At 48.2% G+C, this 12,624-nt stretch overlaps 1 protein-coding gene across 9 annotated transcripts in view; it reads right to left on the bottom strand.

Moving 5' to 3' along the window:
- The window catches only part of TXNRD2 (thioredoxin reductase 2), a 51,995-nt gene that overhangs the window by 38,564 nt on the left and 807 nt on the right, over window positions 1–12,624 (bottom strand). For 5 of the 9 annotated variants that reach the window (XM_036276597.1, XM_036276598.1, XM_036276593.1 and 2 more), the window contains 4 exons: window positions 9,370–9,438; window positions 1,496–1,552; window positions 1,010–1,154; window positions 357–431 (listed from right to left, as the gene is read on the bottom strand). In XM_036276597.1, coding sequence (XP_036132490.1) covers window positions 357–431; window positions 1,010–1,154; window positions 1,496–1,552; window positions 9,370–9,438 — 346 coding nt within the window. Of the gene's footprint in view, window positions 1–356; window positions 432–1,009; window positions 1,155–1,495; window positions 1,553–9,369; window positions 9,439–11,054; window positions 11,100–12,624 lie in introns of those variants that run through there. The other 4 variants (XM_036276596.1, XM_036276595.1, XM_036276599.1 and 1 more) reach the window with 4 other exon arrangements.

Here is a 12,624-nt window from a genome sequence, read left to right as displayed (position 1 = left end):
GCGATGCTGTGCCCTTGCAGGAGAAAGTCTGTCCATGCAAGGAAGGGACGGTCCAGGTGGAGGGTCCTTGCCACGCCCCCATGGCTGGCCTGTGTGCTCTCAGCCCTGAGCACACCTGCTCCTTGACAAGCCCCAGCTCTGCTCCTTCCGCTAACACGCCCTCACTCCTTGCTGCTCGGGCTCTGCTGCTGCCACCCGCAGGGTAGCCTCCACTGCCTGCCAGCTGCTTATCTGCATGTTCCACCCTGTGAGCAGGGAGCTCTGGTCTGACTGCTGCTGAGGCCCCCATGACTAAGGGCTTGTCAAGGTCTGAAATGACCCAGAGAAGACCAGGGGACCGAGCGAGGCTTCAGTACCTGTCCTGTAGCTGGACCCGGTGCCCCCAATTCAGGGACTTCACGTAGTTTTGAACAGCTTCTGCCATTTTCTTCCTATTATTACACAAAACAAACTGTTAAAAGCTACCATGGAAGTGGTAGCTGTAGGATCCCAAACAGACTATTAGATGCAAATAGTGTGTTAACAGAAACACCCAGAAATTGAAATGTGTCTAAAAATGGTAAGACACGATGTCCCTCCCATGGCCACCACCCCATCCCAGGTTTGGGCCTGTGGACTTTTGGACTCATGGGAAACAGGGCTTGGGTCCACAGTGGTCAGGACATAGTAGTAGCCCTGCGTCCAGGGGCCTGTGTGTGGACCACAAGCCGCCTGCTAAACCTAAAACGGCTCATCCCGAACCGCTGGCCTTTGGGCCAGGTCATCCTCTGTGGGGGTGTCCTGTGTGCTCTAGGGCCTTTGGCAGTGGCTCAGGGTACTACCCAGTAGATGTAGCAGCACACACCTCCCCCACCCCTGTGGTGACCAGACACAAATGTCTGGGGGCCCAGGGTTGCCCGAGTGAAAAGACCCATGGAAGAGCTCGCTCCCCTGAGGGTTAACAGGTGACTAAGCTTCTGCCTCCTCCAGGAGTAGCAGGAAAGCACTTGGGAATAGCCAGGCTCCTCACCAGTCATGCGGGACCTGCTGGGGCACCTCCCAGCCATAGTAGGGGGCGTCTCGGATCATGCCCCCCAGCAGCGCTGCCTGGTGCATCAGCTTCTTGGGGATGCAACCGACATTCACACAGGTGCCGCCAAGGCCCCACCTGGTGCCTGGTATGTTGAGAAAAGTACATTTAGATGTATATTCAGGTGGCTCTGAAGGCTTTCCTGTTCTACAGTTTGGAATTCCTTTACGTTGTGGTTCGTAACTCAAACATGGCCCAGGTGACCCTGCCCTACTGATCTTCTTTGTATAATTGTGTTCAGAGTCGGTTTTAAAAAAGAACGAGAAACTTTAAAGTAACAGCAGCTTACGGGAGAAAGAAGACACTCTCTGGAGACTCTGCAAAGCAGGGGGTGACTGGTTCTGGGCTCAGCTGCCCTCTGTACCATGAACTGCCCTCCCCTATCCCCTTCCCCAGGACACACAGCTCCAGTCAGAGGCTGCCTACCTCGGGGGGAAGGCTCCACGTAGTCTACCACGGCCACCTTCTTTCCCAGCTGAGCGGCTGGAATGACAAGAGAAGAGGGCAGGTGGGCACAACCAGGGAGCTGCTTTGGGGCTGGAGACCCCAAGGGCTAATGTGACACAGAAAAGGGTGGGAAAGGATCAGGACCAGTGGCACCCGCCAGCTCTGCATCTGGGTGTCCTGGGTCTCCCCCTGCCTGCTGCCACCTAGCTGTGCTGCCCGCAGGTCGGAACCCTCTTCTGGGCCCAGCTCTCCCTCGCCTCCCCGCCCCACCTGGTTCCAGGCCTAGACACTGAGCACAAGCCCAGTGCCCACCTGAGCCCAGGGCCTATCCCAAGCATGCTAGGAGGCATCAAAGGAGTGCCACTCCCCAGGAGAGGCCCCAGGCTTGCCAGACCCTCCCAGGGGACATGCTTCCTCCTCTCCACACTCCCCAACAACCCCCAACAGACACCACAGGTGGCCTTCACCCCTGGCCTACCCTCAACAGGGACCCCCAAGTGGGCCTTTGCTACCTGCTCTCCGAGTGAAGACACCAAAGCTCAGGAGAAGTGAAACAGCAGCGCCCGGGCCAGCCAGCCCCCAGAGCAGGAGTAAGACCCAGGCTTCAAACCGCACCCGCTGCCTAGAGACTTCTGGCCGCCCCGATGGTTGTCAGCAGGTTCTCCTGGGGCACAAGTCCAGGTTCTGAGGCCAATCCTGACACCGGCTAGCCAGAGCCAATCACAGGGCTTCCCCTTGGCACTGCTTTGGCCAACCTGAGACCCTGGACTTGACCACCTCAGAGGGTATGCCTGACTTAAATGTCATGAACCCATGAGTGCTCCAGACACTACAGAACATGCTCGATTCGTGGCTATCAGTTAGAACAAAGTTCTGGAAGACTTCATTTAAAAACTCATTTGGCTCAATTAATGATGGAATTCCAGTGCTTGATTTATTTATTTATTTTTTAATCCTTACTCAAGGATATTTTTCCATTTATTTTCAGACAGAGTGGGAGGGAGAGATAGAGAGAGAGAAACATCAATGTGAGAGAGACACATTGATTGGTTGCCTCCTGCACAACCCCAACCAGGGCAGGAGACCGAACTGCAACAGAGGTACATGCCCTTGACTGGAATCAAATCCATGACTCTTTGGTCCACAGGCCAACGCTCTAACTGCTGAGCCAAACATGCCAGGGCTCCAGTGCTAGATTTAAAATCTCCAGCTGCCCTGGCCAGTTTGGCTCAGCGGTTAAAGCATTAGCCTGTGGACCAAAGAGTCCAAGGTTCGATTCTGGCCAAGAGCAGGTATGTACCGTGGTTGTGGTTTGTCCCTGGCCCCAGTTGGGGTCATGTGGGTGGCAACCAACTGATGTGTCTCTCTCACATCGATGTTTTTCTCTCTCTCTCTTCCTCTCTCCCTCCCTCCCACTCTGTCTGAAGATAAATGGAAAAATATCCTTGGGTGAAGATGGAAAACAAAAGAGCTCCGGCCAAGGGGACTCATCAAACAGTCCAATGGCCAACTCCCATGTCTGACGATGATGGAGCAAGAGGGACTAGATGTTCCCTTCCACTTGAAGCGACCAAAAATTCAGACAAAATACATGAAACAGTAGGTTTCAAGGCACGGGACATCAGAAAACAAAGGACAGTGATATTTAAAAGGAAAGGAACAAGGTGAGCCCATAACTGGAGAGTTTTCAGGATGTGGTACGAGAGAGGGCCCTGCAGAGTCCAGCAGGCACCCTGGCTGAGCAGAGGGGCTGACAGTCTGGAAAGACCAAGGCAGCCAGGGTTCCTGGGACAAAAAACACAGAGAAGATCGCTGCACAGAGAACCCTGAACATCCGATCAGTGCACGAGTGGGAAAAAACTATCCAAGGCCGGGTAAGAACCATCCAGAAGGATCAGAGGGCACGGTGCTCACACAGGGCCTGTTCCCAGAAGCCAGCCTGGAGGAAACACATAATTTCTGGGATTCTGGGTAAGCATGAAGGAAGGTCATGCCTCAGTAGTTTAGAATCATGAGTCCTAGACTGCACCACTCCACACCTGCCAAATAATCTTTAGTAGAGGATCGAAAAAGATCAGATTGTCTCCTACCTGTAGAACATGCTCAAAAATATTTCGAGGAAATACAAAAATATCTAGAGCCCAATAAGATTAAGTTAAAAGTGTTTGGGATTCAAGCAAAAATTGCCAGGCGTGCAAGGAAGCAGTAAAATACAAGCCATAAAGAGAAAATAATCAGCCAGTGGAAATGGCTAAGAGCGGACACAGATGTCAGAATTCCAGAAGGGCAGCAAAACTGGTATTCCATATGTTCAGAATGTTAAGGAACAACATAGAAGATACACAAAAGGACCCAAGTCAAATCTGTAGAGATAAAACACAATACAAGAGATGAAAAATATATTAGACATTGCAGAATCTTTTATCAGTGAATTTGAAAACGTGGGAATAGAAACGATCCAAAAAGAAAAGAGCATCAATGAGCTGCAGGGCCACTTCAAGCAGCCTAATATATGTGTAAAGTCTCCAGAAGTGAAGAAGAGAGGGAGGGAACAGAAAAATTATCTGAAGAAATAATGGTTAAAAATTCTCACAGCTTGATGGGCATACAAAGCAATATAGAGATCATGTATCATAGACATGTAAACTTGAAATCTATATGATCCTATTAGCCAATGTCACCTAAATAGATTTAATTAAAAAAAAAAAAAAAGCCTATATGAAAAAAAATTCTCACAGCTTGATGAAAACTATAAATCCACAGATCCAGGAAGTTCAACTGAACTATAGCAGAAAAAAAATTAAGAACTACATCAAGGCACAGCATCATTAAACTGCTCAAAACCAATGAAAAGAAAAAAATCCTAAAAGAACAACCAGAGAAAAAAAGACACACTACAGAACAACAAAGATAAAGATGGAGGAAGATTTCTCATCAGAAACAATGTAAGTGATGCCCTGGCTGGTGTGGCTCCGTTGGTTGGAGCATCATCCCATATACTGAAAGGTGGTGGGTTCAATTCCCAGTCAGGGCACGTACACAGGTTGGAGGTTTGATCCCCAGTTGGGGCACGTAAAGGAGGCAACTGCTGGATGTTTCTCTCTCACATAGATGTTTCTCTCTCTGTCTCTCTCTCTTTCCCTAAAATCTATAAAAAAAAGTCCATGAGTGAGGATTTTTTAAAAAAGAAAGAAACAATGGATGCAAGAAGACGGGGACAACATCTTTAAAGTACTAAACAGAAAAATTGTCTATCTCAAATTCTATACCTTTAAAAAACAAAGGCAAAATAAAGATATCTTCAGAGACACAAAAGCCGAAAGAATACATTATCCCTAGAGCGACATCACAAGAAATGTTCATGGACGTTGTCCTTAGGGTAGAAGAAAAAGGATGCCAGACAGAAACTCGAATCCACACCAAGGAATGAAGAGCATCAGAAATGGTGACCACTTGGAAGATCTGTAAGATTTTTTTTCTGATTATTTAAATCTCTTTAGAAGGTAACTGTTTAAACAAAAATAATAACAATGTGTTGTGGAATTTATAAGATGTAAATAAAAGTAAAATTTATGACAATACAGAATAAAGGCTGGGAGGAGAGAGATGGAAGATTGCTGTTGTAAGGTCTTTGAACAACATGCAAAGTGGGAGGAGGCAAGTGACAAGTTCAAGATGTCTGCACCTCACACCATATTTGTATGTTAACTCAAAATGAACAAAGATCTAAGAGTGAGAGCTGAAACTGTGAAACTCTTAGAAGAAAACATCGGCAAAAATCTTTGTGACCTTGGATTAGGCAACTGTTTCTTAGATATGACACCAAAAGCATAAGCAACAAAAGAAACAATAGGTAAACTGGACTTCATCAAAGTAAAACTGTTGTGCTGCAAAGGACACTGTCAAGAAAGTGAAAAGAGAATCCACAGAGTGGGAGAAAGTATTTGAAAATCATGTATCTGACAAGGGTCTAGTATCCAGAAAATATATATTAAAAAACTCTTTTTTATAAAATTTTTTTCTTTTTCTTTATTGATTTTAGAGAGAGAGGAAGGGAGAGAGAGAGAGATAGAAACATCGATGAGAGAGAACATCAATTGGCTGCCTCCTAGATGCCCCCAGCGGGGGATCAGGCCCACAACCTGGGCATGTGCCCTGACTGGGAATTGAACCAGCGGCCTCTTGGTGCATGGGTTGACACTCAACCATTGAGCCACACCAGCCGGGCTAAAAACTCTTATAACTCAATTATTAAAAAACAATCCAATTTTATTTTTTAATTTTATTCATTTATTTATTTTTTATCCTTACCCGAGGACATTTTTCCATTTTTTGTTCAGATAGAGTGGGAGGGGGAGAGAGAGAGAGAGACATCAATGTGAAAGGGACACATCGAGTGGCTGCCACCTGCACGACCCAACCAGGGCCAGGGACAAACTGCAACCAAGGTACGTGCCTTTAGAGGAAACTGAACCTGGGTCTCTCTGGACTGCAGGCCGATGCTCTAACCACTGAGAAAAACCAGCCAGGGCGACACCCAATTTTTAAAAGGACAAAGGTTCTGAACAGATATTTCTCCATAGACACAAATAGCTAATAAACACATGAAAGATGCATGTCAACCACAATAAAAAACCATTTGACACCTACTTAGAATAGGCTATAATAAAAAAGATAAGAAGCCCAGATGAGGAGATAGAGAAATTCAACTCTCATACTTGCTGGTGGGAATATAAAATCACTCAGCCACTTTGGAAAACAGGCAGGCTTTTCTCAAAAAATTCAATGCTGAGTTACCATACCACTCGGCAATTCCACTTCTAGGTATCTACCCAAGAGATATGAAAACATGTCCACACAAAAACTTGTACACAGATCTCCAAAGCAGCATTATTTATAATAGCCAAAAAGTGGAAACAATCCAAATGTCCATCAAGGGATAAGTGGATAAACAAAATGTGGTCTATACACACAATGAAATAATATGCAGGGGGTGGGGGGAAGGGAATGAACCCTGGCCAGTTTGGCTCAGTAGTTAGAGCACCAGCTTGTGGACAGAAGGGTTGCAGGTTCAATCCTGGGTCGAGGTAGTGTGGAAGGTGACCGACTAATGTGTCCCTCTCACATCGATGTTTCTCACTCTCTCTCTCTCCTTCCACGCTCTCTAAAACTCAATGGGAAAACATTCTCGGGTGAGAATTAACAACAACAAAAAAGTACTGCACATGCTATATATGGGTGAATGCTGAAAACATCCTGCTAAATGACAGAAGACCACATATTTACATGAAATGTCCACAACGGGCAAATCCAGAGAGATGGAAAGTAGATCATGGAGGGAATGGGAAATGACTACTAATGGGTACAAAGTATGTTTGGAGGGAGATGAGAATGTTCTAAAATTGATTGGGGTGATGGTTGTACAACTTTATGAGTATACTAAAAACCATTGAATTATGCACTTTAAATGAGTAAACTGTATGGTATGTGACATATCTTAGTAAAACTGTTATAAAAGTATGAAATATTTAGGGATAAATCTGACAAAAGATGTGAAAAACCTATACATTGAAAACTACAAAACACTGCTGAAATGAAAAAAAAAAAAACCTGAATAAGAGATATATCACATGACCTAGCTGTTCCATTTTTAAGCATTTATCCAAAAGAATTTAAAACATACATTCACACAAAGATACATACACACACACACACACACACACACGAATGTTCACAGCAGCACTGTTCACAACAGCCCCAAACTAGAAACAACCCAAACATCCATTTACAGGTGAATGAATAAACAAAATGTGTGTATACAAACACACACACACCCCCCTAATGGAATACTAACCAACAGGAAAAAAGAATGAACTGTGGATATATACAGCAATGTAGATGAATCTCAAGGTAATTATGCTATGTGAAAGAAGCCAGAAAAGAATACATATAACATGATTCCATTTATACACAATTTGAGAAAAAGCAAACTAATGTATAGTGAGAGAAAGCAGATCACTGGTTGCCTAGGAATGCAGCAGGGAGGGAGAAGCAGGAAGGAGGAAACTTTGGGGGTTGTTATGGGCTGAATTGTATGCCTTCTGAATTGAAGTTCTAATCCCCAGAATCTCAAAATGTGGCCTTATTTGAAGATAGGGTCTTTATAGGGGTGATAAGTTTAAATGATGTCATATGGGTGGGCGTTAATACAATCTGACTTGTTTCTTTATATAAAAAGAGATTAGGACATGGACATTCACAGAGGGACAACCAAGTGAGGACACAATGAGAAGGTGGCCATGTGCAAGCCAAAGAGACAGGTTTCAGAATAAACTGACCCTACTGGTACTTTGATCTCAGACTTCCAGCCTCCAGAACTGTAAGAAAATACATTTCTGCTATTTAAGCCGCTCAGTCTATGATATTTGTCACAGCAGCCCCAGCACACTAATACAGGGGTGATGGATATATTCACTATCTTGATTGTCGTACCAGTTTCACAGGTGTGTACGTATGTCAAATCTTATCAGGTGTCTACTATAAATATGTACGATTTATTGTATGTCAATTATTTCTCAATAAAGCTATTAAAAAGTGTGATCATCCTCAGGGACAAATGCCAAAGACAGACCTGGGAACTGTTCTGGGTTGAGATACAGCTCTAGAGAAATGACACTGGAGTGTACACAAAGGTCCAGGGCTTTTTCCTAGTATAAGGGACAACCAACTGGCTGTGCTGTTTGTTTCCTGGGGTGGCTCAGTGGTCCAGTGAGGTGAGGACCTAAAGTCCCTCTGTGAGCCCCCAAATCAGCCAGGAGACTTCCTAGGTTCCTGCCCCCAGTACAGGCTGGCCCCCTTTCCCACCCTACAGAGTAACAGCAGTGGATAGTGAATTTCCTTTACACTATCTGTGGTTCTAAAACCCAGTATCAGCTGTGAGAGTCATAGTTTCATGGCCAGGGTGCCTGCTCAATTCCCTCTTGTTTTGGGCCATTTCTCTCCCGCCTTCTCCCCTTCACTCTCCCACATCTGCCTCCTTGTCATCTAGACTGGGGGGGGGGGTGCAGACTGCTGGGCACTCCTACAGCAGAGCATAAGGTCCACAGTGAAACACTGGCAGTCCGCTCCCCACCTGGGTTAGCGGCACACTATAACATGATGTCTCAGGATGCCTCTGGGTCCAGCCAGTTTACTGCACACCTCTTTACTAAGTGCCCCTGGGTACCTGGGCCCATCTGGGTACCCAGTTCTATCTGGAAAGTGAGACACAGCCAGCACAACAAACTGTGATCTCTTCGGGGCAGTGCCAGGGCTAAGAACAAGGACTGTGGAGCCAGTGATGGGAACTGGATGTGCAGGAGGGGTACGATTCTCAGGACATCTCAGCAACTAAGACTGAAGGGAGGTGAGTGAGCCCCACAGCTAACCCAGCAGGTGAAGAGCAGGCTAGGCAGGGTAACCACCAGGGCAATGCACAAGACCAGAGGGACCCAGGGAAGCATTTGCACAACAGCAAAGAGGCAGGGGGCTGGAGTGGTGTGAGGGAGGGCGTGGGTTGTGGGAGACATATCCCACGGGTTGGGAGAGATGCTGTGAGGCCTGGGGCTAATGCCAAGGAGGTGAGGCTCAGGCTTGGGGTTCCAACTTGGCTGCTGTGTGCTGCACAGACAATTGGGGTGCAGTGGGAAACAGGGCACAGTGACAAGATTTCTGAGGTGACCCTGGCAGGGAGATAGGACCCTGGAGGCCTCTCAGGGCACATCCCCACCCAGCCCTAGAGAACAACACTGCTCACTCCAGGGGACCCTGAAAGCTTGGTGACACCAGTGGGACACAGGACACAGGACACATACCTTCTTTGGCACAGGCCAGCCCGCCGGATCCCCCACCAATCACCAGGAGATCGTAGTCCTGCCGTCCTGCTGGGGTAAGGGGCAAGGGGTAAGAAAGAAGGGCAGGACAAGCCTGAGGCGCCGATCCCAGAAGGTGACACACAGTTTCCAAGGGGCAAGAAGCCTTGTCTGGTTAAAAGTGGCACAGAATCTGTTTCATTGGATAGAAGACCCCATCCTGTGACAATTGGAGTGTGACACATACACATGGGGCAGAAGGCAGTGACGAGGCCCACATGTGCATAAGTCTCGAGACTATGCCATGCCAGGAGAGATGGGGGAGATGTACAATCATGTTTGCACCTCCCACCACCACCATTCAAGAAAGAAATTTAACTAACAGGACTACTCTGAACTCCAGACACCCAATGTTCTGAGCCAGACAGGATGCAAATTTTTCTTGCATCCACCTGTCTTTCTGTTGTGAGGGTTACCTTGTTATAAGTGAGGGAGAATAAAGAGCTGTTCCTATGTCGGGTAGCACAGCCAGGCCTCTCAGAGTACCTGGTACATGCTGGGCTTTGGAGGGAACCCACTCTGAGCAATAGTAAGAGCTATGGGGTCCAGAGTTTCTCCCTGAAATGCCTTTGGGGCTCACTGTGGTGTCACCTCAGAGGGAGCGTACATCCTCCACTCCTGCGCCTGGCACAGAGGGCTGCTCGCATCTTTTCTGCCCTGCAGAAGGCATGATCTCTATCTCTTCTGCAAACTACTGACATGGAAGGCAGTCAAGAGAGAGCCAAAAAGAAGACATGGAGGAAGGGAGTGGAGGGAGTAGGTGAGGGCAGGTGTGTCCTTAGGTATGACCAGCCTGTGAGATCTCTAACCCAGGACCCAAGTCAGGGATACCCAGCACAGCCACAGGTCTGCTGCCTGTGGAAGAAGGAAGAAATAACAGAAAATTATCAGTACGTGGAGAGGGAGGGGAGGGCACAGACTGCTGCCAGGGTGTTTGAAGTCGGCCGCTGCTCCCAGGCAAAGTCCTGGATCTGCCATCCAAGCCCACCCCCCACTTGCATCAGAGCCTGGGCCTGTCAGTGAGAAGAGTGCAGCCGTTTTTTGCAGCCACCTCAACCTTCCTGGCTGTGGAAAAAAGGTCCAGAATCCTATGCCCCTCAGGAACCTCAGCTCAGTAGGTGCCCCACAGGCTGGGGTCTGGGGCTTATGCTCCTACAGGGACACAGGAGCTCAGGCCTGGAGGAGGTCCTGGGTTGCAGTTGAGGAAGCCTGGGGTGCAGCCACCCAGAGTTGCGTCCAGGCACTAGGCCCATGGCCTGCAGGCAGCCTGCAAATGGGGACACTCAGCTGTGCACACCACAAAGCAGGGCTCATCCAGGTTCCCTCCAGCAAGAGGCATTCGAGGACACCTGAGATTCATGTACAGGTACTTATTATGGATCTAATGGAGACATAGCTTGATTCAAGCAGCCAGTCCAAAGTGGGCCCAATTCCAAATTCAACTCTGAAGAGGCTGTAAACTGCTGTCAGTTACTCTTGATGGTTTTGATGTGAGCCCAGAGAACCAAGAACCAACTGCTGTTGGAGAAAAGCTACCGCTGGATGAGGAGCACAGACCTGTTGGGCAGGACTGAATCTCTCCTGCTGCCTGTGGGGAAACGGGGAGGCTTTGCCCAGAACACCCTTACCTTCCATTGCAGGTGCCTGTCCTTCCTGCTGCCACAGCAGGGTCCCTGCTGAGTCTCCCAACCCCTAAGCCCGGCCCTGTGCCCCCACCCTTCCTGGCTATCTACCAGGCAGAGAGCAAGGAGAGCAGCTAGCCATGTGAATAATGGGCTTATCTTCAGCAGTTTACTCTCCCCACTCACTGTGTACGCCCAGCTCTCTCTGTCTGATAACCACTTGGAAGAGACCAACAGTTGAGCCTTTGATAAATGTAGGAAATCCGCCTTTAAATTCATGGGAAGGGAAGGTTTAGGTAGCCTGCTGAGGAGGGACCCTGAAGGACCCCAGGGTGGATGATACTCTGCAGTGTTACTTGGAGGCAACTCACAGACTCCCCCTCCCCACCTCAGACAGAAATGGCAGCCAGGGCTAGCCCAGAAAGATCTATTCGACCTTTGTGTTTTTAGGTCATTGTCCTGAGCCCAGCAACTATGGCAAGGCTGTAAATGGTGTGCTGCTCTGGGAAGGCAAGCGGCCCACAGGTGTGCCAACTATCCTGGGAAGCCACTTTGGGGAGACCCTGGCAGCAAGTGTTGGGGGACAGGTGACACCAATAGCACTATCATGCTGGTTCCTGCTCAGGGGCTGTATCAGCTTCCCCCATAAACCTGGGACAGGGCGGGTGTCTTTCTGTTCTTAGAGGAGAATCTGTGAGATTGAAATGAAGGAGGTTTAAAATCTGATCAGGTGTCCTTGGCCCTACCTGCTAATCACCACATCCCTGGGCGGGTGTGTGTGTGTGTGTGTGTGTGTGTGTGTGTGTGGCAGAATTCTTGGGGCACCACCTCCTGCCCAACAGGAAACTAAAGACCCTAAGGTCATGGGGTTACCCTGAAGAACCCTGAACCAGAGGGGCAGCCCCTATTTACAGATCTTTTCCTTGGTCCCTTTGGGTTCCTCAAGGCCACAACAGTACAGAAGATTGCACATGTAGTCAGCCCCCCTTCTCCAGTCCACCATTGGCCAAGGGCTTGACCACTCTTCTTCCCACAGCAACTGTGTCTGTGAAGGAGCCCTCACCCTGTCCTTGCTCAGGCCCTTCAACGCTTACTCATACCCTGAGTGACCAGCCCCTGCTCGGGAACCTGATGGCACTCCAGCACTTGTGGTTATGTGATTACTGTCCTGGTTTGGTCGGTGCCCCTTAGTGGCTCCAGGAGGTTGAGCCACATATCCTCTCCTCCCCCAGGGCACCTGCAGAGCAGTGGTGGGCAGTGGGTGCTCTGAGCCCATTGTTCCCTAGTGTCCCCTCACTGATTTCTTGCATGTGCATGTACTGAGAACTTGCTGAATAAGGCCACTAGGGCCTTGGGGAGGAGGTGGCCAGATGTGCAGGGGATGGCCCCTCGTAACCTTAGGAAGTGAACCATCATCATGCTCAGGACTCTAAGGACAGATGACAGGACTTTTCTTTTTTTACGATTTTTTCCACAACTTATGAGAAGCACCTGCTGAGGCTGTTGGTGTCTACAACTTCAAACCGCCTTTCTACCCAACTGAAAGGGGTAGGAAGAATATTAGAATTAATAGAAA

This window comes from Molossus molossus, unplaced genomic scaffold (assembly GCF_014108415.1).
Source record: "Molossus molossus isolate mMolMol1 unplaced genomic scaffold, mMolMol1.p scaffold_m16_p_22, whole genome shotgun sequence".
NCBI lineage: Eukaryota > Metazoa > Chordata > Mammalia > Chiroptera > Molossidae > Molossus > Molossus molossus.
This window is presented reverse-complemented; position numbering and strand designations above follow the sequence as displayed.